Source organism: Eupeodes corollae, chromosome 3, assembly GCF_945859685.1.
Source record: "Eupeodes corollae chromosome 3, idEupCoro1.1, whole genome shotgun sequence".
In the NCBI taxonomy this organism is placed as follows: Eukaryota; Metazoa; Arthropoda; class Insecta; order Diptera; family Syrphidae; genus Eupeodes; species Eupeodes corollae.
Window position 1 is genome coordinate 124124093 of NC_079149.1, and position 27400 is coordinate 124151492.

The following is a 27400-nucleotide window of genomic DNA, read 5'->3' on the forward strand; positions in this document are numbered from 1 at the left end:
GAGCTGTTCTTTGATTCCCTACGGACGATCAAAAAAGATAGATTTTTGTTTATCTATTTTTAGTTTTTGTATTTAAGTATTTATTTAACTTCTTTTTTTATTTTGCACAAAACTTTTTTCATACAAATTTTACAAATGTATCTATTTATTTAGTTTAATAATAAAATAAACCAAATTTTAGCAATATTTATATTTACAAATTTAATCTTCAATTCATATAGTTTTAGTTTTATTTGACAGTTGTTCGTTTTGTTATCATAGTCAGGTCTAATTTAATATTCAAATTTTCCATTTGCGTCTTAACAGTTGAAAAGTATATTTTCATTAACTTTTTTTGGTAAAGACAAATGAAATAAAAATAGGTTAATGTAATGTGTGTGAGAAATACAAAAAAGTACGGATACGCCCGAGTGTACATCATGATTTGAATTAAAATTCACGAATTTTATTCATAGTAAATAGGATAAAGAAGGAGTTTTTAAACTAAGAAAAAGGTGAAAAATAAAAAAACTTAAATTACAAAAATGTTTGCTATACAACAAATGTGTAAGAAAAAAATATCAGAGCAATTAAACAAATGAAAGAAGTTTTTAACTGATAGTCACACTGAATCGAAGCTTAGAAACACTTAAGTAGTATTTTTGTAACTTTTACATTCTTGGAAAAAAACCGTCAAATTTTACTATAATTGTCAACAGCAATATAAATCATAAGTGAAAGTAGAAAAGTAGAAAGATAGGGTGTTCTTCTAAGAGCTGTTCAAGTCGAAAAATAATTTTTAACAATTTATGTTACTATTTTCTCAATTGTTTTATATTTTTTCTAAAATAAGAACAATTATCAATAATTTTAACAATTTTTAAAATCATAATCTATACTACAAAATTCTTTGTAAAAGAGAAGAGTTTGTTTGTTTGTTTGCTTGCTTGTTTGAAAGCGCTAATCTCAGTTGTTACAGGACCGATTTTAAAAATTCTTTCAATGTCCATTTATGGAGTAAGGCTTTAGACTATTTAACATCACTGCAAATAATACGAGTAGAGTACAACTAAATATTGATTCAAAATCGGGTATTTTACCCCCTTTTGAAAGCTTTCACTGCTTGCGCTGAATCGGTTAATTTTGCTTTAATAATGTATGAAAGAGTCGTTTACCCTTAATAGTTTTAAAGTCCACGACAACATAAGTCGTATCTTTTAAATTTGTATGACCAAAACCTTTCTTATGCTTACCAAATTTATTTGAAAATACAGCATGCGAGTAACCAACAACGATAGGTGTTCAAATCAAATCAAATCATTGGGTGGCGCAACAGTCCGTTGTGAACCACGGCATAGTGAGTTACAACTCTCAACCATTCCTGTGTGCGGGTACTGTTGTCAGGAATGGAAGGGACCTAAAATTTTAGGCTGAATCAAGAATTACTCTTGAAGGATGTGTCAATTCCTCGCAAGAGGCAGTATACCCGCGAAAATTAATTTTTTTAAATTAAGGTGGCACAGGCAGGGATTGAACCCTAGACCCCTTGCATGACAGTCGAACGCACTTTTTTTTTTTAATTCATTTTTATTTATTCAATCTTAAACCTATCGTAAAGCTAGACAAAAATTCATAAAACTAGCCTAATTATCCATAACTTACAACTAACTTAATGGTCCCATACGGACACTCTAAGTTAAACTATAACACTTAATACTAATGCCTTTCGGCCCTAAGATCTATTTAACTTCAATTTATATTTTATTTATTTCTGTATTTATTAGAAAATTTTGAAAAAAACTAATATCAAGATCTTTTTTTTTTTACTTAAAAACTACTTAAAATAAGGTCCTTAATATAAAACTTAAAACTAACTTAAACTACCTATTCTACCTATTAAAACTAGAAGAACCACAGCGGCAAATCTAACTATCTAACATTTTTGTTGTCTTTTTTTTATTTTTTTTTTGATTCCATGTTTTTTTTTTTATTTTAATGTTCTTTTTTTATTTTTTTTTGTATTTTTTGTATTTTTTTTATTTATTTATTTTATTTATTTATTGAAGTACCTTACAAAATAAATTTATAAATTACTTATTTAAGGCATCAGGGTATCCATACCATACGATGCCGTTTTTAATTTACTAGACTTAAGAAAATTATTTACATTTTAAATTATTTACATTTTACATTGTTTATCAATGGAAGGATAGCAATTATAGCAACTAAACTAATTAAATTTTATCAAACTTCTGGTGAGCAGATATGGCAGCTTTAATTCGACGGATGGTTTTGACATTTGATGGATCTAAGATTTTTGCCAGAGTCTCAATTACATCGTCTGTTTCAGTATGTTTTTTTTTTCTATTTCTTTTTGTGCCACCATGCCTATTCTACTTAAAAACTAAACCCTAAAACTATAAAACAAGTATGTAAGCCGGCCAAGGCTTAGAACCCCATCCCGACTACTCATTATCAAGTGCCGATTGAAGCCACCAAAACTGGTTCTCCTGATTCACCCTATCAGTTCGGTCCCGTTCGGACACTGCTCTACTGAACCGAAGGAGCTCCGCTCCGCCTTGTGCCATGACGTCCCCACTGTACGGGAGTCGCCTATCCACGGTTCTTCGTCTGACGTGGTAGATTAACGGAACTGCCAATCTATCCTGTATCAGACCGCATTTGTCTAAAAAGAGGAATGCCTCTGGTGGAATGAACCCTCTCAAGCGTGCACTTTCAAAATACTCGTCGTTCGGATAGAACGCCCCGAAAATTAAACTGTTGGTCGAAGACATAACTTTTGCAATGTGACCTCGAACGAGTTTTATCACGAAATTGTCAATTCTGTCGATTCGAGCCCCGTTGTATAGGACCTCGTTGGAATAGTAATGCACATAAGAAGATTCGGCTGTTCGATATAAGCCGGTACAGCGTCGTAAACACTGCCGCTCGAACACCCGAAACTTCTCTATCTGGGAAGGGGCAACGTTGAACCACACAGGACAACCATACACGATCATTGGCCGTATGAGGGCCATGTAGCAAATTACCTTCACTCTGGGGTCAAGCCGACTGCTAAAAAACAGCCGTTTCGTCAGAGCGAAGGCTCCTCTGGCCCTGGTCAGAGCAGCATTTATATGTCTGTCGAAATATAAATACTGATCTAACCAGACAGTCCAACGCACTATAACCATCATGCCACGGTTACTACTAAACGATAGGTGTTACTTGTTGTATAATGTATATTTAAAATTAAATATTAAATATTTTTAAATTTGTAATCATTTTGAACACAAATTTCTTGACTTTCAATATATTGTGGATATTTTGTGTAGAATTTAATATTCAGAATTTTAAAAGCAAGTTATTCTTTTGAGTATCTGTATAAAAGTTTCAAAAAAAATAAACGTCAATATACTATTTGATAGTTCTTGAGATATGGAGGACAAACAAAATTCTCTCAACAAAAATCTATAATAGTGGATTCTTGATTCCTTGAAAGCTGAGAAATATCTTCCTATGGAAAGTTCATATCACAATTTTGTGAAAAAAAATGTTAAGTTTCGTTGTAAAATTAAAAGTTTACCATAAACTTCAAACTTTTAAACTTACCTTTCAGATAATCATATAAGAATTTAAACGGGATTGAGTCAAGCCAACAAATAATAATATTTGAAATATTCATTTCTGCTTAATGATCTTATTTTTTCGTCATCTAAAAGTCTGTTTTGAGAATGTAAAAATGGCTGAATTCTATTGTATTCAAAAGGTAGTATTTGATAGAAAGTCTTAATGAAATTAAAATTTTATTTTTAAGTGCATTTCAGTGCCACTTTGCCAAAGCCAATTTGTCTACTTAAGTCTACTTTTTCTTCCAAATTTTTAATAATCAATAGAATAACATGTGCTTACAGTCACTTTTCTATTAGGAAAAATAAAAGTTCACGGAGTTTAAGTGTCATAGATATAAATTATAATACAAAATTATTAACAACATTTGCATTTATATGTTTCATGTCCTTAAATTCTTCGCTAAAACAGGAAAAGCAGTTCGTTTTTGGTTAAAATATCATGTTTCTACTTAAAACGGTTCTTTTAAATTATTTTTTTTTTAAATTAAAATTAAACCGTTTTACTTTCTGATTCGAACATTTCCGATTATGTTAACTTTAGCAGGTAAACCAGTTCTATTACATTACAAACTCTGCAAAGACTAAATTCGATGATAATTTGTTGAACAGATTATGGTGGCAACCCTAAAAAAGAGGAGAATTTTGACAGCTGTCAGATGTTTAGGGTGAAAGAAGCCAATTTTTTCACTTACTGTCGGTAATACCCGGTACGGTACAGTATCAAATCAGCTCGTAATACCTTTGGCCTACTAAAAACTTCCAATTTCAATAATTTGCTCACTGCCCCTGAAAATATTCACCAAATAAACCCTACTTGACAGTTTTCTGTACTTAATTTTCAAAACTCAACAAAAAAAAGCTGTTAATTATTGTATTAGAGAAATTTTCGGTCCACCGATAATAATCCCTAATCGACTAGAAATAAAATTCCTATTTACACTCATAATTCTTTTGAACCGCAAATTTAAACATAGCTTGTCCTATAATGAGTTATGAATTCCACTTGGCTATTATTACAGATAAATCAGAAAAGAAAAAGATTATCCTTGTTTTTTTTTTTTACCAAATGTTAACCGACCGAAAAAGTATCTATCTATACCTAAATCCTAACCCTTTTTGTATAGATTTTCCTTTTCGGGATTATTATCATCCCAAAATATTTTTCTCATATCCTAAAAATATTATATGATATTTTCTTTCTTTTTTAATCTCCCGCTCATTGAAAATGAAAAAATAATAAACCTTTACTTAATTACCCGAGTGTGATAATGTGCAACCATCCTTAAAATATGTAGATACTCGTAAAAAGATATAAAAACGTATCTAGATGCTTATATTTCATTTTGGGGTGGTTACAAGAATTACGAGTATTTTCACATCGTTTTATTTTTGTTTTTTTAATTTGCGGACAAAATACTTAAGCTTTGGATTTGTGGGCAGTTTAAAAACATCAAAAGAATTTTCCTTCGCATTTTCAAAACATTCGCTTCTTTTGTTTTTATGGTAATTTAACGCTTTTCATCATCATCATCGCCATCGTCGTCGTTGAGTTGAATTCAGTCCAATGATATGCGGGAAGGGAAGCGGACCGTTTTTGATTTGATATTGATGCATTTTCATTAATTTCCCTGACCACAAACAGATTGCGGCGGGAAGCCTGCTGATGATTGGCTTTGGTGTGTGCCGCTCGCGCGCTCAAATGTTCGCAACTTAAAGCGAAAACCAGTGTTAAGCCAAGTTAAGTTTCTTATAGAGTCTTTATGTATGTAGATTTATAGATAGATACTTTTGAACCACAACCAGATTGATCATCTGAGATAATAATTTCGATCGAGTGCGCACAGGGTGCACAGCTAAGTTGTTGCCGTCGGTCGGTCGGTCGATCCGTTGGCTTATGCACAAACCACAAAATCAAAATCAGCAGCAAGACACTTTAAATGTGCGGCAGCAAGAACGTCAGCGATGATGACGACGGTAAAGTGACAATGGTAGCGGCAAAGGCGCAGCAAGCGGGCTGAACTGTGTGCGATCTTACTTTTCATTCTGACCAAAGATACGATTAAGCATAGGTACTCGTATATGTATAGCGGTGAGGTGGTGCGCCCGGTGGGCGATCATCAGCGGCGGCGATCGATTTGAATCAATCGTTCGATCAATTTTCAGCGTTTTTCCGCTGATTGGTTATCGAAGTACGACATTAATCTGTTGTGATATGGTGGTTAAAAGTTAAGAAGTTAGTTAATTTTTTTTGTTGTTATTATTTTTATTTTAAATTAGTTTTATAAGGAGTTTTCTCATTTAAATAGTGTTGAAATAGGGTTGCCAACGAGGAGTTTAAAAAAGTACATACTGAAATGTATCTAAAGTTTATAGATTCTTGAACGTGTAAGTCTTTCGAAGTAGTGAAAAAAGTACAATTTGTGGATAGAAGTGTGTTTTTTAAATATTCTATGTTTTCTATGTTTTTTTTTATTGGTGTGGAACTTTCTTTCTTGATAGTTATTAAGCCCTTTCTGTAATTGTTTACGAATTTATTGTTAATTAGCTGTGATATTTGTATTTTTACTCATAAAAGGTTTTCTATATCTTTTGTTTGTTTTTAGTTTCAATGAAACCATAATGTTGAACATTTTCAAAGGGATCTTAACTCAATGTATTGAAATTGATTAAAAAACACAACATTTAATGAACAATTATCAAAAAAAAAAACATAAAACTGATAAGATATGATATTATGTATATATTTTCTATGTTATTGTTAATGATGATTTTTTGAGAACTAATTGGCCGGCTACTATAAATTAAAAAAAAAAACAACAAGAGAATTAACTTTAAAGTTTTAAAGAACATAGAAAACATTGCATGAACAACTTTGAAATTAGTCTAACAATTTAAAGAAAAAGTCCATTTCTTTGACACTCTTTTGTTAATGTAACATGATTGATACCATGTAAACAAAAAACATAGAAAACATTGCATGACTTAATTTAAAATTATTCAAACTATAATAGGCAATTTTAAGAAAAATTCATTTGTTTGAGAATCTTGTTGCCGATACTTTGTTAAAAACTTTGATTTGCTTCAGTGAAATCACGTTAACAAAAAACATAGAAAACATTGCATGAACAAGTTAATCATTAATTAATTAAAAATCATAAAAATCAATAGCTTCAATTTATTTACGAAATCTTTTAAAAAAATTTTGTAACTTATATTTATCATTGACACATCGAAATAACATAGAACATCAAAACGTAGAAAAAATTTAAATGTTCATAATTCGTGTACAGATAGGCAAATGTTTTTCTTTGATTTTGTGTATATTTAATTAAAAAGAAAAGTTGAAACGCACACCGTTGACAGCTCGAACTGCGAAAACCACTGTAATAAATAGATCATAAAATGAATTTAGTATTAAAAGCAGCACTTTAATCAATTTTAGCTTAGGGCTTGAATATCTCAAGAAAGCTTAAAAATAGCAAAAGATTTACAGTCACACTTTATAACATAACAAAGTAAATTCCACTAATTTGAATCACGCTTTGCTAAAAAATTCATTTTAATTAAACAAATAACATATTATATCATGTAACATTTTTGAACAAGTTCCACACGCATTTCAAAACTTTTAACCTGTCTATATGTAAAAGTTAAAACTTGATTGAATTGAATGCGCTGACTGTTTCGCCTAAGTGGAGTTAACTGCTTCTCGTATAGGCTCCGCATTTACTCCATTTAAATAGACAGCATTCTTTTTTTTTCTTGTTGTATTATCTTGAACTGTCACCTTTAAAATTGAAAGTCCAGTAGACTTCAAAGAAAATGCTTCTGTCTTTTGTATTTCCTAAACAAACAAACAGACAAGCTGTCACTTAACCGCTTATGACTAAAGGTACTCAAAAGCCAATGTTATACTATTTTGTCGGGCGTCCGTCGCTTTTGCCCTTCGTCGCGTCGCTTTGAACGGGGTCCCAAAGTCGCTAAGTTGTGTAATCGAATCTGTTTTATGTTAATTTCATTTATGCCAGTTTGTCTTTCAATTCTTTTCTATTAGTCATTTTCTATCTATTTTTACAAACTCACATTTTCTTTATGAAGACTCAATTGACAATTGCTTGGAAAATGTAAAGATATCTTAATCGGCTTTAAAACACCTTCTTTAATACCGATCGATTGGTCAATTCAAAGAAAATCCAATCGAATTCAAAGAATTGTGAAAAAGTTCAAGTAATTCAAAGAAAAGAATCAGCAAAAGCGATTTCCATTGAGGATATTTACCGACCGCATGACTTCTCACATAACACAAAAGCAATAGTGTCAAAAAATACATTGAAATCCATCACAAAAAGACTTTGAACAAAAATTATTATTCATAAAATTTCAATAATTATATCATTTAGTCTAGAAAACTTGTTTTGCATGTCATAATATGAGTCTACTAAAAATATATTTAGAAAGATACTTTTGTATCTATGCCTCTTTTATGAAGTAGCAATTTCAACAACAACAACAAGAAATACCTTTGCACACCAATATCTCCAATTAAAATAACAAAATCTATATATTCGAGCTTGACTACGCTCGATTAATTAATTGCCAATTGGAAAAAATTAAATGCTTACCCACCTAGTATATGAATATTTTCATTTGCTTCTTGTTGAAGTAGTATATTTCAATTCAAGAAGAAAAAAGATACTTTATTTCTTGAGTTGCGAGTGAGGTTGATTTAAGTGCAGCACACCGTAAGTCCAAAAAGAGTTCACCATGGTATCATAAATATTATACATGGTACATCAAACAGGTGCAAAATAATATAAAACCAGGGGTGTTTCTTTAACAAACTTCATGAGAACTAAAAACCAGGGCCGCCGTGAACTCAAATTTGTAGCTAAATATTGACAGTTTGATATTAAATTAAAGGAATGTTACAAACTAAGAGTGCCGATATCAATGTGTTACTTCAAAAACACCTTACTTAAATTTGGCTCCTGTTTTTAAATAAATTCCAATTAAACAAACCTAAAATCGTTCATAAACACTCCTTTTGTGACATTTGTAAATGTCAAAGCTAAGTACGGTATGATACCAAAAAAAAGTTTTCATTTTTCGAATCGCTATAAAATTGATGATATCTTGTCGATTTTGCAATCGTAATTTTTGTACCCTTTATTTTTAAAACATTCTGAAATGAATGTAATTTGATGATCTGTCAGTTATACCGTTTTTATGATTTCGCCCAAAATTTAACATTTTATAAGAATACGAACACGAAACTGGGGAAAATAGATGTCGGTGTATATTGGTTTTGAATTCTAAAATATTGCACTAACAGGGAAAGACAGAGTGTGGTATGGCATTCCACATTCGCTTAGTACGGCTAAAAAACGAATATCTGTATTTCTCAATATGACCGAAGTTTGATCCAAGGTTAAACTGTTGACAATTCCTAGATGCGCGAGTATTACGTTTGAATTATTAAAGGAGTCAAAATAGCGTCACAATAGGTTGAAGCAAGAAATACTCCGATGATTTTCGAGTGTTGTTATTAAGGTCTTCTTTCAAAACTCTCCGAGAGGCTGAAGTTGGTTACGGGAGCACCAACCTAAAGATGGGTGTTATAGTCGAGCGTTGGACGTATAAAGTGTTTATTGATTAAAGTCAGAACAGAAGAAGAGACATCGTCTCGTGTCATTTTTCCACAATACGTGAACACCAAGATGTTCTGTACCAGGTAGAATTGGGTTTTCGAAGCATTAAAGCAGAATTTAAAGAGCTTGACATATTTCGTCTTTGTTCCAAATCAAGATCGATGTGAGTCTGCAAAGAATATCAAGATCTAAAAGTACCATTGTCGGCAAAAAAATTTGGAGACAGGAAATCAGTAGTAAAAATAATAAAGAGTAGGTATCGGAGAAAAAACAGAGCCTTGCGGCACACCAGTATTTATTTTGTTGTTTTTAGACTTAAATCCATCCAATACGCTCCTAAGTTAAGAATTTATGATCCAACCAATGGGAGTTTCATTTAAACCGAAGGCATACATTTCCGATAAAGGGATATAATGCCAAACCCTTTAAAATGCTTTTGAAACATTAAGTGCAATAACCTAAAAATAAATTGGGTGCCGCAACAGTCTGTTGATAACTAGCTTAGTGGCTTACAACTCTCAACCATTTCTGTGTGTGAGTACGGTTTTTAGGGATGAAGAGGGCCTACAGTTTTAAGCTGAATCCGAACGGCTAATTTGTGAAAGCACTTTTCATGATAACAATAATTGCTATTACTTTGTCAATTCCTCGCAAGAGTCTGTACCCGTGGAAGAAATTTAGATGGCACATCAGAGATCAAACCCAAGGCCTATGGCATGATAGTCCTTCGTAGTGCAATACTATACTTTCTATAAAACGATGTAAAAATGTGTTCCACTTTTCGGTGGATGAACCACATATGATCAGCAGTGGACCTATTGCTACGAAAATTGTACTGCTGGTCATATAGAAGTTTTCGATCTTCGAGATATTTCTTGAGCTACTAATTAGTAAGCATTTTCATGGCATTAAAAAGAAGAGACGTAATTCAAGGTGGGGGTGGGGGAAGAAGGATTCGGACTATTTGAGTATGATCAAAACAAATTCTGTTTTCCATCTACTCGGAATCGTTTGCGATTTCACCAAAAAACTCAAACTTTTTGTTTACATTTTCCAATACTTAATTTAAAAGTGTTAGTTTTTCCGCGAAAAATTCGTGTCGGTGTTAGATCCAAACAAAATGCTCTTGATCAACACAATTCTCCAGAAGGCGTTAAACATTTTCAAAGAAAAATTGCCGGAAAATACTTCTAAGCAATAATCTTTCGAATCACATGACGGAAAATTTTCCAAACTGAAACCTCACTGGGGTCAAGTTTGAAGGAATTGCTGTTTCATTAATTACTATTTTATCGACCTTTTTTGAAATAAATAAATAAATTGGATGGCGCAACAGTCCGTTGAGAATTAGGGCCTAGTGCTTACAACTCTCAACCATTCCTATTGTTATTAGGAATGGACGGGACCTACATTTCTTGAAGCCGAACGGCAAATTTGAGAAAGCACTTTTTCATGACAAGAATTACTCTTGGAGTACCCGTGAAAAAGACTTTAGCTTCTCAAAAGGTCTGAAAATAGAATAGAATTTGAATTCTTTAACAATATTTTTTAAGCTGACAAAATTTTGTTGAAATTTTCCAAATCTCACTTAAAAAATACATATTTGGTATTTCAATAATTAGCAAGCTTAAATGTTGGTTCACATGGTTGTTCTTTTTTTGTTTTGTAAGTAATTCCGGGCCTGTCGTTATCAAATTGTAAAATGTCAGTGCGACCGATGCACAACTAAGCGAGACGGTCAACGTTGCATGCAGTTTGTATATGGACTTTAATTCGCCATAGTGTCTTGGTGCTAATAAATGTCCTACGCATAACCTAATAAATCTTATAGATATGTAGGCACTTGTATTTTTTTAACCAACAAAACAGTATGTAGAGGTTTATAATTTTATTCTATAATTAAGAAGGTAGATTTATGTTTATATAAGATTTTGTATCTTTTTGTTGTTGTTGAGTGAAGAAGCACCCAAAGCTAAAAATTTCAATCGCCATCGGTGGTATCTGTTGGATATTATCTTATTTGCAGAAATGCATGCGCTGTGCATCTAAGCAGTTAATAGCGATTTGTAACGCTTTTTTCGCTGTGCGGCACAACCAGCGGCGGTGGCGTCGCTCCACCTCATTTGAAACAACAACATGACCGCCCAAGCACATATGTATTTATCTATGTCGGTACCTTAATATATCTAATTATATATGAGCTTGAGCCAATATACTTATGTGCACTGTATGCTGTGCATATAAAGAGAGATTTTTGGATTTAGATACGCAAAGTGTCGGATTATTGTTTTAAAATAATTTTTATCTGATTTACACTCTGTTTAATATTTGCATGTCAATTTTTTTTCTTCTTATAAGTTTCAAGCCTTACTCTACCTAACAACTTTAAATATACTTGTGGTGTATAAACATCTGCGCTCATCTCGCCATGCAATAATATATACATATATGTATGTATGTGTGTAGTATAAATAATTGATTATTATTTTTGTTGTCTTGCTATTTGTTTCTGTAATTATTCATTGAGCCATTTCACTCACTTTATATTATACTATACGTACAGTAGAAACCAGATATATACGTTTATATGCAGGTAAATTTATATCTATATACAAAGGGGAGCAATGGCTGACGGAAAGAGGCTATAAAGCTACTTATAGTTTTTTTTTTTTCATTTTGGTCTTGATGTTGATGTCTTGTATAATTTTAATAATAGCGATTCCCATTGCAGATGTGATGTGCATCATATGTCGGTATGTGCTTGTTGGGTGGCTTGTGGATGGATGATGGGCGCTTATCACGCCAAACTATTAAACATTTTTGCAAACATTTTTAATTGAGAACTCAACACTTTGTTTGAAGTTGGAATTCAAGAATGTACTCGTGTGATGTGTGTATATAGGTTTTTTCTTTAAGTTTAAAGGGTGTCTTTTTGTAAATGAAAAAATTATGCATGCACTAAGCAAACATCTATTACGATGCCTTTAGCTAGTTTTTAGAGTAAGCGTTTCTTCAAAAATCTTCAGCCTAATAACGCATTGAAAAAACATTAAGCAACTTAGGTGTTTTCTTTCTGTTAAATATTTAAATACAATTTTTAAAAGTAGACAAAAACAGTCAAGTTTAAATTAGTTTCTAGAAATGTTAACCCCAGGATTGTTTTTAACTTAGCAGAGGATGTTAGCCGTGTTTTTTTGTTTTTAGATTCCGTATATAGTACAGTGTGAAGTTTCAAAGAAAACAGTCGTGTTTTTTGGTATTTTATATATAGTACAGTGAGAAATTGCCAAAAGAACGATCGGCAGTAGCTATTGAATATTTGCCAGAATAATTTATCAAATAAGTCAAAAAAAAAAAAATAGCGAAATTCAGACGAGGGGTGAAATCGGGTTAGCTGATTTTTAATAGTTGACTATCACAATCAAGAAAATACGTCTGTGTAAGGTGATAGTCGATTTTAGAGTTCTTAATTATCTTTTCTATTTTTTTCTCTTGCAAAATAAACTAAGTTAGTTCATTTTCATTAACAAAACTAAGTAATATTAACAGTAACATATTTTTCCCCAATGGAAAACACATGATTCCAAATGCACAACTACTCAACGAACACAGCCATCGAGATACAAATGCTATATCATTCGTACCAACATTTGAGAACGAAATCACATACGATCCATTCGAGACTCGTATAAATGTCAAAAACCCATCCGTAGTAAGATTCAACTTTAACTTTCATTGGTAGTATCCATACAGCGAATATTTATATATTTTGTTATTCGTGTAAAAGCATACTATACTGTTGATAGATTTTCCAAAAAAACACGGGTAACGATTCGCACAATAATTTACAAAAACATCGTTAGAGAAATTGCAGAATTCAAACCCGAACTGATCTGAACTTAATAAAATGGATAACTTTAAAGATTGTACGTTAGAAAAAATATCAAGAATAATATAATTAAATTTGTTTTCATGTTTTCCATTTCACAAATTTAAGTTAGTTGAAATAATACGTTCGTAGATTATAGTTTCACCATATAGATGGCGCTTTATTTATTGACCTTAACTTTCTGCAAAATAGCAAAAAAAATATTTGTGTATAAATGAAACAACTAAATTGCTAAAATTATTTAATTTTATATTTTGATTAAGTGTTAAAAATAAGTATAAAAAAGATTATACAACGACGCGCAGAGAACTCAAAGATCGATTTTATGCCAAGTAACGTTGAAAACCAGAATATGATTTGAATTTTCTTATCGATATCTTTTTTTGAAGACTTGGCAATTTTCTTTTAGGTTTTAAGGTAGTCGTACTACACTTGATACAGGATCGGACAATACAAACATTTAAAACCTGCATTAACAGAAAAGATTTAATAAAAGTTAAATCTTAAGATCATTGACAAAAACACACTAAAAACTAAATTAGCAAATATTAGTTAAAATAAATGTCAAAATATCGGAGTTCATCTCCGAGTTTTAAAATGACTTGATAGTGTTTTGTGAGATGAACATTAGGTACTCTACGAACATATCCATTTGGCCTCATAGAGTCATCAAACGTACCAACGTGCGACGTTTAAAGATGACAAACTTAAACATTTATTTGGATTCTCGAAAACACTAAAATATCTATCCGCAACAGGATATACATTTATCTTTTATCTGTAGTGATTCTATTGCGGATGTTTTATTTGATATTTACATAAATTTCGAACTTACAATGGATCGGTTTTCTAAAAAAAAAAAAACAATCCAATTGTAATTTTTCCAATTTGTCAAATTTGAAATTTTAGCTGATCAAGGTCATTGTGACGTTATACCAAATTGTTATTGACATACATGAAATCAAGAGACATTTTTTTTAAATTCAAACAATATTTTGCGTCACAAAATTTACAAACTAAAAATGATATAAACTTTCTACAAAAAATAACGTTTTCTACGTACATTTTAGAAAAATGTAAGTGACAGTATTTGAAAAAATATCTTGAGGACGAAAAAAGACATCGACCTATAACTTTTTTTGTATCTAAACCAAAATATTATTGAACACATTTGATAAATATTAAAAGATTATTATTATCCACAGTTTTCTTCTAAGAAAAAGCTTCAAAACGTAAAACCAGAAATTCGCAGGAAATGTTTTTCGACACAAATATCTTGAAAAAGTAATTGGCGTCAGTTTATTTTTCAAGAAAAATTGTCAGCTTTCTAAAGAAAAATAAAACAAAAATCTGTGGTTAAATGTCCCGAATATCTTGCCAAAAACAGCTGATTGCCTTTTTCCGAAACTCCTTAAATGAAAACTTAGTTTATTGTAAGAAAAATGGAAACTTAAATCTGAGGAAGCATATGTTTTATAAATCCACGATAGGGTAAAAGCGGGTAAAATAACTTAGAGGATTCTTGTTTTCTGCATAGGTATAGTAGTAAGAGTCACCAAAGTGTCAATTTTACATCTACGATTGTCTTATACAATTGTTCAGTCCAAATAAAAAAAAAAACAATATACTTCAAATTCCGTAAAGTTCAAGTGTAGAAAACCTTCAAATAAAACTACATATACTATCAGCATAGTTCTTTTATCGATTTTCTTACAGTAATCATTTGATCTTGGAAATTTTTGTTGTAAAACTTATTTCAATAAAATCTTCAATTCATGTTTTTTCTTCCTACACAAAGAAACACCCTTTAACAATTTGCTTAACAGTTTGCTGAAATAAATAGTTCTCTCTATTTCTCTGCAAAAACATGATATGATATGATGGAAAAACGAGAAAAAATGCTGCGCATTCAATTGAAATTATTGAAGTTAATTTGTGTTCGTTCGTCAGAAAAAAAAAACTCACAAAAAAAAACATAAGAATAATGTAGGTACTCGTAATTACAACAACAACAAGGAAATGCAAAACAGCTCAAAACCCAAAACAAAAAAAAAGTACAAATCTACCTACCTAATTAATTTATTATTATTAAGCAAATCAAGGTGTTGTAGTTATTGCTGTTTTTTGTTTTGTTGTTGTTGCTATGAGTATGACCATAAGTGGGATAATTATAGGCTCTTTGGATTACTATTTTTATGTATGTAGGTAGGTAGGTAAAGAAGAAAGCAATAATTCGTTAAACATGCAAATGATTCCTAAGTAGCACATTGCAATAAAAGGTACATATACAATGAGAAATGATACCTTGAGTTTTAGATGTGTTTTTTTTTTTAAATTGAAATGATTGTGGATTAACTTTAAATGATGTAAACTTTGATGAAAATCTAATTGTGATGTAATTTTTTGATGTCAGAAACGTATTGAATTGAAATAAAACTGAGACTATAATTAATGATGGATCTGTTTTGTTTATTTGAAATGAGAACTTATTCATGATGTCTATACTTAACGATATCCAAAAATGAGCTTAAAGTTCGACATGAATATCAATTTGAAGCATTTGTCAATAGTTTATCAATAATGACAACTTCTACGTGCGATGTTTTCTATGTTTTTCAATTTTAGCTATGCTTATTGGAATAAAATTTGTATTTTCTTCGTTTTTTATTTTAAGTTATTAAAATGTTTTTTTTTATCAATTGAGTATATCTTGGTGTAGGGCCTTCAGAGCAGAAGTAATGTTACCCTCGATTTGTCAACTTTAGGTTTAATGAAAAACAAATGATATTTTATCGCTAGAAGTTATTTTTTAAATCTTTCATTACAAATATCAAATATCAAATAAGGAATACACAAGTTCTGTTTTCAAGGACTAAATTTACCTTAGTTTTAAGTTAAATTAAAATTTCTTTCATAATTTAATTTTTTTAATTGAACGACACTTAAATAAAAACATTTGTTTTTAATTTAAAACACTGAATAAAGTATTGGAATAAGAGATAGTAAGTTTTTTACCAACACTTTAATTTACAAAAAGTACTCTGAGTGTTGTACTCTTTTTGGTCTCTATGCCTGAAACTGTTGAGCGTGTAAAAAAATGATTATAACAAATATCCAGCCCTATCACGAATTTCATCGTAATCGGAAATTTTTAAGAATCCGGAAAACGGTATCATGAAATCCGTTCGTAGTGAAAAATCTCATACAATTTTGCATTACGAACGGATTTCATGATACAGTTTTTCGGGATTATTAAAAATTTCCGATTACGATGGAATTCATGATAAGGCTAATTGTGGTAAATTGTATGCTTGACTATTTTAGAAAAGATGTAAAGACTATTGAACCTATAAATAGGAGATAATCCCAAAAAGAGGTTTTCACTACTTTTGGTTCGTTTTTTTAAAGCAATGTTAAACACAAAAGCAAGATATACACACATTTCAAGCTTAGTATTTATCATTCTCAGTTTGAACCCTTGTTTCGCCTTATTTAACCGGCCAAAAAAGACATTGGAATATTAAAATATGTATAAACAAACATTAAAGTAAAGTATGGCCACTATTCGAAAAAAAATATTGTGTGATGTGTTTACTAGTGGAAAATATTAAAATATCACACAAATTTTGTTGAATATCAGTACAAAAAATTACGTATCGAAGAAATTTCATGAAATTAAAAGAAACTTAAAAAAATATCATTTAAAACAAAAAATGATTTGCTATTCAAATTGAGTAATTTCAAATGCTTTTTGAACAATTATCATTTTATGAAAATTTTAAATTTAACCTTTAATTTCCAGAAAAAGCAGAAGGAAACATATTTTCCTGTTTGAATCGAATTTATAAAAAACACAGAAAAAAAGTTTTCGTCTTCTTGTTTTGAGCGGATTTTTGAAGCTAGATTTTTCAAGTTTTTAGAACTGTCCTTGGATTTTTAAGTCGGCTTTTTATTGCTAAAATATCTTAAATCAACGGCCCAAAGACCATTTTTGATCTTAAGAGCAATTATAATTCATACAAAAACTAATTATAACTTCACTGTCAATATTAAGTTCAAGGATTAAACAAAAGTGCAAATTTGTTTCTCACACTAGGAACTTCTTAAAATCAATTAGAGAAAAACGTTTTGATTTTCTTTTTCGTAGATCTGAAAACAAGAATCTTAGGACTTATGAAAAAAAGCTTGTTTTTAAATTTGGGGCGACAGTTTTTCACTTAGATTTTTATTAATTTCCAACTTCGAAAAATTTGTTTGATTTGATCATTTAATTTGACCAAAACAACAAAAATATACAAAATATTGATCGACGCGAAACAAAAAAGTAACGACAAACAATTAACTAATCAATGAGTAGTTTTAAGAATAAGAATATACCAAAACATAAAATAAAACAAATCTGCCGAAACGTGTTTTAAATATTTAATACGTTTGGTTTTCATAGTATTTTCCAGCATGCTTACAATTTTAAATACCTCCTCGTACTACAAACTTAATTTTTTTCAATGTATTGGGACAAGTGATTTATATGCTTAAGGCAAGTTACATTTTCCATCAAAGCGAATGAGTTGGACAAAATTTTAATTTGACAGAAACAAAATTTACAAAACATAATCTTTAAATATACAGAAAGCAAAGCAATTTAACTCCACTAAATTGTCCTAGAATATTTTTTAGGAAATGATACAACTTTAACTTGTATTAAAGTTTAAAAAAGTTGAAGCCTTATACTTAAAAGTAATACTAATACAGTTGTTATTTTACTCGTAAGTCATTAGACTTTCATAATTTGGTTACAAATTTTCGTTTATTCAATGCCAAAACCTTTTTTCCTGGATTTAAAAAAAAATGTAATACTTTTTTATTTTTAGACCAAGTGATCAAAAGGCAAAAAATCCCAAGCCGAATTTTTAGCTTTATACACTTTCTTATATTCTCTGTCTCTTTAAGCCTTCTTACCCAATACTTAAAATCTAGAAATGTATATCCTTCTTCTATTTTTTGTTTCTTTCTCAATATTAATAACTCAAACCTTGACTTTCTGAAAAACTTTGAAATAAAATTAAGATATTCTGTCTTTTGAGCACAGATTTATAGCTTTGAAAACGTTTGATTTAAAAACTTGTATACCTTTTTTTTTACGGTGTAGGTGTTGACATAGTGTACGATCTTAAATTAAAAAGACAATAAGCCTTAAGTTCATTACCCTGGGTAAAAATAATTCACGTGATAGATATTTCTGTCACCTAATTATCTCTTAGCAGACATATTTTTCTCGTTTGCTAAAATTAATTTCAATTATTGCAAAAAATATAAACAATTCCTTGTAAGGTTAGGATTAACTATTTAAAAACAATGTAAAGTATCTAGATTTTTAAAGAAAAATAAACAAAAAATATTACCGAAAAAAAAAATAATAAATCATGAAAAATTTTATCTATTTGTTCAATTTAAAACATAAATTCAAACACAAAAACCAGTAGTTAAAGTACCTTCTTAAAAAACGTTGAAACAGCACGAGTAAATGTACATCCGGCTGGGGCTTCGAAAAAAAAGAGGTCTAAAAGAGGCGCCAGTAACGCAAAACAAATGTTGTAACATCGGTTAGATTCTTTTATTCCTAAGTCTATACATACCTTTGGCTGCCGTAAATTGTTTGCTCTAAGAAAATAATTAGCTTTGTCAAATACACGGTTTTTATGAAAATTTATTTGTAGTGCGTAGGCTTTCCATTATCAATTCAAAAACATAGCTTCATCTTAAAACCTACAAAAAAACAACTATTTTTATCTTTTGTGTTTTTATTTACTCAGATTAACTTCTTATCATAGCCGTCGTCTTCATAAAAAAAGTACCTTCATCCACTTTCATCATCATTGTTACTACCTTTTCCGTTTCTTCATTCTTTTTATTCTTTGTTGATATTATTTTTTGTATTTAAATTTACAATCTGATAAAAAAATGTATCTACTCTAACAAATAAATATTTATTATTTGTTAAATTGATTAAATATTTATTAAATGCACACAAAAAGTGTTGCCACTGTTGTTGTTCAATGATGATAAAATAAAAAATAAAAACAAAAATTAGTAAATAATGAAAAAATAAATTTGTTTCTTCTCATTCTCTGCATACCATCACCAATACCACCACCACTATGTACTACTACTTCTACTACTACCACTAATTGTGTATGTGTAATACTCAAATTATCAACTTATAAAACCACAATCTAGACCCTGGGATGATAACCACAAACGGTAGCCATTTAAATATTTGACTATAAACAAAAATTGTTATATGTTTCTAAAGTTTTTGGTTCCTTCATTTTTGTTAATCGCAACTTATTTAATTTTTCATGGTGGAAAGTTGGAGTTTTTTTCTTTTCTTTTTTTGAATACTTGATTCACAACCCTTTTGGTTTAATAAAAAAAGGTAGAAAACTCCAACGACTTCAACAACTTCATTGTTGTTGTTTATATGGCCTGTGTGTCTGCTACCATAGATTCCTATCTTAGATTTATGCTCCTATGCTAAGAATATATATTTTTAAAAACATGCAATGCTAGAAAAAAGGGGTGCACTTTGCAGAAATGCAATTGATAAAGTTTGAACCCCTTTTGGACGGTATTAGCTTGTCTTGTTTTGTACGACAGTAACTCTCTGCCATTCCGCAGCTCTAGGCCGGGTAGACCGCCGAAAAGGGGACCAGTTGGATTGTCTTTGCCGCCAACACATCTATCACAACATCCGCAATTGAAGAAACATCGTTTGGATAATGGAGACTATGCTTATGAAAATGGACATATTAATGGTAAGTTATTTTATATTTTCTCAAAAAACGTAATAGCAGTTATTTCCAATACTGATTGATTCTGATATTTCTAATGAACGCCGATTTATCAATTTTTGGGAGTGTTAAGCGAATTCTTAGAAATATTTTGCAGCTTAAAACCTTATGAAATTGAAGCTTTACGTCTTTCATTCGAACGCAAAACTAAAATCTTGTGAACTTTTGACACTGATTAATAACTTTTTACAAAAAAGAAAATTAAGAAGAGACAATTCTTTGTTTTGAATGTACGATATTTCTTAAGACTTTGGATTATTTGGAAACCCAAAATATTAAAATGAGTGAAGAATTTATTATAACATTTACCGAAATATTGAAGAAGAGGCTTACAAGATACTTAAAAGTTAAAAATATGATCATACAAAATTTATCCACGAATTTAGCCAGTTAAAATCGCGTTTACCCTAATCGTTGCGGAGATTTAGGTGATACAAATACTCGTTATTTAACTATCATAATGAAACTTCTTTTTGGAAGATCCTATATCTTCTACCAAGTTGTTTGGTGTTGTAAAAAGCATTAGGTTGAAATTTTGTATAATTTTTTAACTGCATCATTGTTCTGATACAAGATTTGATTTAACACAAAATGTCTCAATTGTTGTTTTTTGAAATTAAATTTAGTTTATGAGTTATCATTAAAAACTGATTTATCTCTCCGAAATGCATGGAACTCAGTATAATTTGTGTTTCAAGTGCGTTTTTAGGTTGGTTTATAAAATAAAATATATTACCTACTCACTTCTGATATGGCATTTTAAGCAAAAAATATACGTTGCCTTTTTTCATGGTTTTGATTCGATTAAGTCTGAAAATCCACTTTTAATAGTTCAACAACTTCGAAAAAGTAAACAAATTAAACTAATGGTTTGTTCATTAGTAGAATACACTATTGAATTGCATAAAGTTAAACATCCTTATCGAAACTGAAAACTCTGGTTTTGAAGATTTTAAGAGAATATGGTTAGAAATCTACTTAAGAAAAATATATCGACGTCAACACCTTCGAAGAAGTAATACACTAAACTTATGGTTGCTTCGCAAGTAAAATATACTATTGCATTAAATAAAGTTAAACATCCTTTTTCCAACTTAAACAACAATTTTTGAAGATTTTGAGCCACTAAGGTTAGAAAGATGCTTAAGAAAAATGCATCAACTTCAACAACTACGAAGAAGTAAAAAAACAAAACTTATAAATGTATTGGACGTAAAATACACTATTGAATTGCATAAAGTTAAACATCCTTATCGAAACTGAAAACTCTGGTTTTGAAGATTTTAAGAGAATATGTTTAGAAATCTACTTAAGAAAAATGTATCGACGTCAACACCTTCGAAGAAGTAATATACTAAACTTATGGTTGCTTCGCAAGTAAAATACACTATTGCATTAAATAAAGTTAAACATCCTTTTTCAAACTTAAACAACAGTTTTTGAAGATTTCGAGCCACTAAGGTTAGAAAGATGCTCCAGAAAAATGCATCAACTTCAACAACTACGAAGAAGTAAAAAAACAAAACTTATAAATGTATTGGACGTAAAATACACTATTGAATTGCATAAAGTTAAACATCCTTATCGAAACTGAAAACTCTGGTTTTGAAGATTTTAAGAGAATATGGTTGGAAATCTACTTAAGAAAAATGTATCGACGTCAACACCTTCGAAGAAGTAATACACTAAACTTAGGGTTGCTTCGCAAGTAAAATACACTATTGCATTAAATAAAGTTAAACATCCTTTTTCAAACTTAAACAACAGTTTTTGAAGATTTTGAGCCACTAAGGTTAGAAAGATCCTTAAGAAAAATGCATCAACTTAAACAACTACGAAAAAGTAAAAAAACAAAACTTATAAATGTATTGGACGTAAAATACACTATTGAATTGCATAAAGTTAAACATCCTTATCGAAATTTAAAACTCTGGTTTTGAAGATTTTAAGAGAATATGGTTAGAAATCTACTTAAGAAAAATATATCGACGTCAACACCTTCGAAGAAGTAATACACTAAACTTATGGTTGCTTCGCAAGTAAAATATACTATTGCATTAAATAAAGTTAAACATCCTTTTTCCAACTTAAACAACAATTTTTGAAGATTTTGAGCCACTAAGGTTAGAAAGATGCTTAAGAAAAATGCATCAACTTCAACAACTACGAAGAAGTAAAAAAACAAAACTTATAAATGTATTGGACGTAAAATACACTATTGAATTGCATAAAGTTAAACATCCTTATCGAAACTGAAAACTCTGGTTTTGAAGATTTTAAGAGAATATGTTTAGAAATCTACTTAAGAAAAATGTATCGACGTCAACACCTTCGAAGAAGTAATATACTAAACTTATGGTTGCTTCGCAAGTAAAATACACTATTGCATTAAATAAAGTTAAACATCCTTTTTCAAACTTAAACAACAGTTTTTGAAGATTTCGAGCCACTAAGGTTAGAAAGATGCTCCAGAAAAATGCATCAACTTCAACAACTACGAAGAAGTAAAAAAACAAAACTTATAAATGTATTGGACGTAAAATACACTATTGAATTGCATAAAGTTAAACTGAAAACTCTGGTTTTGAAGATTTTAAGAGAATATGGTTGGAAATCTACTTAAGAAAAATGTATCGACGTCAACACCTTCGAAGAAGTAATACACTAAACTTAGGGTTGCTTCGCAAGTAAAATACACTATTGCATTAAATAAAGTTAAACATCCTTTTTCAAACTTAAACAACAGTTTTTGAAGATTTTGAGCCACTAAGGTTAGAAAGATCCTTAAGAAAAATGCATCAACTTAAACAACTACGAAAAAGTAAAAAAACAAAACTTATAAATGTATTGGACGTAAAATACACTATTGAATTGCATAAAGTTAAACATCCTTATCGAAACTGAAAACTCTGGTTTTGAAGATTTTAAGAGAATATGGTTAGAAATCTACTTAAGAAAAATGTATAGACGTCAACACCTTCGAAGAAGTAATACACTAAACCTATGGTTGCTTCGCAAGTAAAATACACTATTGCATTAAATAAAGTTAAACATCCTTTTTTCAAACTTAAACAACAATTTTTGAAGATTTTGAGCCACTAAGGTTAGAAAGATGCTTCAGAGAAATGCATCAACTTCAACAACTGCGAAGAAGTAAAAAAACAAAACTTATAAATGTATTGGACGTAAAATACACTATTGAATTAAATAAAGGTAAACATCCATTTTGAAACTAAATGGCCTGAATTTGAAGATTTTAAAGTACTATGGTAAGAAATATACATAAGAACTTTTCAAAGTTGCTTTTATTCCAAAATTTCATGTCATAATCAACATTAAACAATTTATCAGAGTAATTGATATTAATATAGAATGTATTAAAAATGCATCAATGTAGTTCTATTCCACCATTTTATAGACGCCGAAAAAATAATTTATCTCTCTAAATATATACCATCAAAATCAGTGTCCAAAATCTAATTCAATAACACTTAAGTTATACCTTTGAGAAAAATATAAATTTTCAAATATTTATTATTATTTAGCTATTAAATCAAATTGAAATTGGATTAAATCATAGAGCTTCGAACCTACGAAAGGTATAACATTTAATTTATATAAAATCAAATCAAAAGCAATGAACTTAAGTGTTTTCGTAATATACTTTACATCAACACGCCATATTTATAAATATTGCATGCACTTATTATTTGTATTTCGATAAAAAATCACAATAAATATCGTCACGAAATGTAGAAAATTATAAATTAAAAAAGTTAAAAAATAAAACAATTTTCCAAAACCATTTTTTTTTTCTTCAATTTTTATTAAAAATTAATTTTTTTAATAAACAAAAAGGTAATTTAACAAATTGCTTTACATGTTATAATCATTGTTTTCATGTATCGAGGTACGTATCTAATTTATTGTATACATGTACTGAATGTATACTAAATATGGACTGCTCTAGAAAACGACACTTTGCCATCAAACTATAACCACAGATAACCTCTCTATATGGTATGACTATCTATAAATGACTCCCCTAGGGGGTGGTCATTTGACAATTTATCAATTAATGATATTAGACAAAGTGAGGTACCTTACATATGTTAGAAGCTATAAGCCGTTCTATGGTATTTTCAATATAGTCAAAGGAGAATTTGTAGTACGACTAAGAATTGAAATGCCAAGAATTGTGAAATTTCTTTGAAAAGGGTTGGTGCCAGTTTAAAATTTAAGGCAATAAATCTCATTGAAACTTTATCCAATAATTCTCTTAAAGTGATAGCATTAGAAAAACTGAAACGAGTATCAGTAGTTTAGTCGTTTCGTCGGTAAAGTAGTTCAAAAATTCAATTGAAAATGTCAAAAATTAAGAATGGCATTGCATCCGTCATTTTCTTATGATTTTGACAGGTGTTGTCAAACTTAAAACAACACATAAGTTTTACTCAGAACAAAATTAATTGTGTTCTTAAAACAGAACCTCCATTTATTGTAGTAATTTCTAAGAACATTTTAGTAAATGTTTGTTCACACAATTTCTGGAAGTTTGCTGTCTTCTCAAGTTTTCAAAATTTCGGAAGAAAAAATGTGATGTAATTCGTTACGTGATTTTAAGTTGGTAACTTTGGCATTTGACATCTATCAAACTCAGCTAACATTGAGAATGTCATAATTCCGTTTAAGATGGCATTTAGAACGACATATCAAAATTATAAAAGCTTACTTTAAAATTCGTTAATATTCAAATACAACCATTTTAAATGCATAACTCGATGATTATCGTTTTTATATTCGACCTACAATGCAATCATTAGTTAAAGTTGAGAAGAAATTTAAGAGAGTGGAAGCGTTTCGGATGTTGCAAGGAAGCGTCGAATATATTAGTGTTTCAAGTGTAAGTTTTGCTGATGATCAGAAGTTTTCTGGTCTCATCATAACACGTATTTTGGAGACGTCAATATTCCACTAAAATCATGAAGTTGTTACCTTTAAATTTTCGAAACAAAAAAATTAACAGAAATAGATTTTAGTGCAATTTCTTCGCCTTCCACGAAGATTTCCGAAAGCGTTAGGCTTTTATAGAACAAGGTTTTGACTGCAAATCGGCCTTTGAATAAAATATACATAATATTAATACTGTCTTTAAAATACATGGTGTGAGCAATTTACATTTTTTAGCCTTCGTTTTCCGAGGGAAATTATTAGTTATTATGAAATAGCTACATACTCGTATCTATCTACATTCACTTCGATATAAATATGATTGAGTCCGGTTGAAGTTACAAATCACTTACTTTATATGTATCTATTTCATATAAAGTTTAGCTATGTCATATATAACAGAATATCGATTTAAATTGTTATTAGTTTTATTGAAAATTTATTTAGCATAATAAAAAGTATAAAATGTCACTATACAATAATTTAATAGTGAAAACAGCGAAAAAATCTCCTACAATAAAAATGAATTACTTTGTAACGCTATGATGTAGGAGTACATAGTTGGATTAGGCCAATGATAGATATAATTATGGCCAAAAGGTATATTGTTTTTAAATTTATGTTTATATTTAATTACATATTAAAGTAATTATACAAATTGATTGACAGCAGTGCTGTTCTAATTCTACAACTTAAGGGTGGGCGAAATAGAAGCTCATTTCTAAAAACTCAATAAAAATTAACAGAATTATTTTTGTCCAAGACACTCTGAACGGTTTTTAGCATAACATCGGTCTTTCAAAGTTCAAAGTAGTCAAACAACGACTCTTAAAAGCAACTAATTCATTTCGCCAAAATGATTGATAACACGATTTGGAAATTTGGTGCACAAATGATAATATAAATCAGAGGTTTCTCCAATCCTTGTTTTCTATTTCAAAAAGTCAGTTCACTCCCTCCGTTGGTCATCATACTACACTGTACACCAAACTTTGGCTCTTAGGCTCTTAGTTGGTGCGATTGCACGGTTTTCTGAAACCTAGGTGCAATAATTTTGTCTGTTAAAGTAGTCCTAAATAAAAATGCTCCTGTTATGAAAAGATGGGTTTTCGATCAAAATATGCCCAATTCAGGTTGCTCTAAGACTCAAACTGCAAAGCGATAAAAAGTCAATTAAGTCTTCTAAGGGACTGACTTGAGAAATTTCTACACAATCCTCGTACAAAAAATGTTGAGCTGTTAAAATTGATGATGTTTGTGAAATAAGCTTACCACAATCGGCTTACGCAACCACATTCTTCTCCTTCCGTACCGTACAACGACCGTGACGGAGCCCAGTTTTTGAACCCAAGCTTACGAACTTTTTGTACAAATTTTCGAACGTATTCATCTGAAACTTTACTGACATTCTATCAATTTTTCCAGCGTGACACTTCTGTCAAAACACCATATTATTTACAAAAAATACTAACTTTGTCAGTTTTCATTTATTGCATTTCAGAGATTTCCGTATTTTCAGAAATACAAACTAAATTTGTCACACGAAAATTTCTCATAATTCAAAACGAAGACGAAGAAATTCAATGTAAATTTGATTGCTAAGTGAGAATAAGGACTTTCATGCCAAAGTCTTGGGTTCTATCAGTGTGCTATCCAAAATTTTTTTTTACCGGTACTGCCTCTTGCGAGAAATTGATAAATCCTCTAAGCGTATTTCTTGTCATGATAGGTGCTTTCTCAAATAAGCCGTTCGGATTTGGCTTAAAACAGTAGGTTCCTTCCATCCTTGATAACGTTACTAGCAAACTGGAATGGTTGAGAGTTGTAAGTCACTAGGCCCTAGTTTTCAACGGACTGTTGCGCCGCCAAATTTGTTTTATTTTTTCCAAGATTGAGGAGTGAATTGTTCTTATATTCTACTTCTTGTTCTGTTAATCAATCTAAAAAAATATTAGAAATCTTAGGAATATAAACTGACTAAATTTCTAGCGACCAACGAAATCCATTTTAAAATATTGCTGATAATCCGTTTTCTTTTCGTATTTATTGGAATATTCGATATTGGTCTGATATTTTTGTGTTTGGATAAAGAAGAAGAGTTTCTGGTGCAATTTTTTGATTCATGTGAACAACTAAAATTGGTAGGGTCTCTAAAGTTCAAAATCAGAACTGGGCTTAAAACGTTGTGCTCTTGCCAAATATAATTAAAGGAGCTGTCAAAATTTAGAAACATACAATTTTACACTAAATTGATGTTTCTTTCCCAATTAAATTCCATATTTATGTTTGAAAATAATTTCTCCTTGGAAAATATACAACTAACCCACTATCATCGCCACTGATACATCCATTACCATACAAATTCTTCATCCAAAAAGGTTAAAAGACTCAAGAAAGTGTAATTCAGATTCAGAATTACAAATCCATTGCGCGGGACATGAAAAACAATTC

At 30.1% G+C, this 27400-nt stretch overlaps 1 protein-coding gene across 12 annotated transcripts in view; it reads left to right on the forward strand.

Annotated features, from left to right (window-relative positions):
• LOC129949694 (uncharacterized) overlaps positions 1–27400 on the forward strand; it is a 48790-nt gene that overhangs the window by 12518 nt on the left and 8872 nt on the right. For 4 of the 12 annotated variants that reach the window (XM_056061301.1, XM_056061296.1, XM_056061303.1 and 1 more), the window contains one exon: positions 19827–19963. In XM_056061301.1, the coding sequence (XP_055917276.1) occupies positions 19827–19963 (137 nt within the window). Of the gene's footprint in view, positions 1–19385; positions 19410–19826; positions 19964–27400 lie in introns of all 12 variants that reach the window. The other 8 variants (XM_056061302.1, XM_056061297.1, XM_056061304.1 and 5 more) reach the window with 3 other exon arrangements.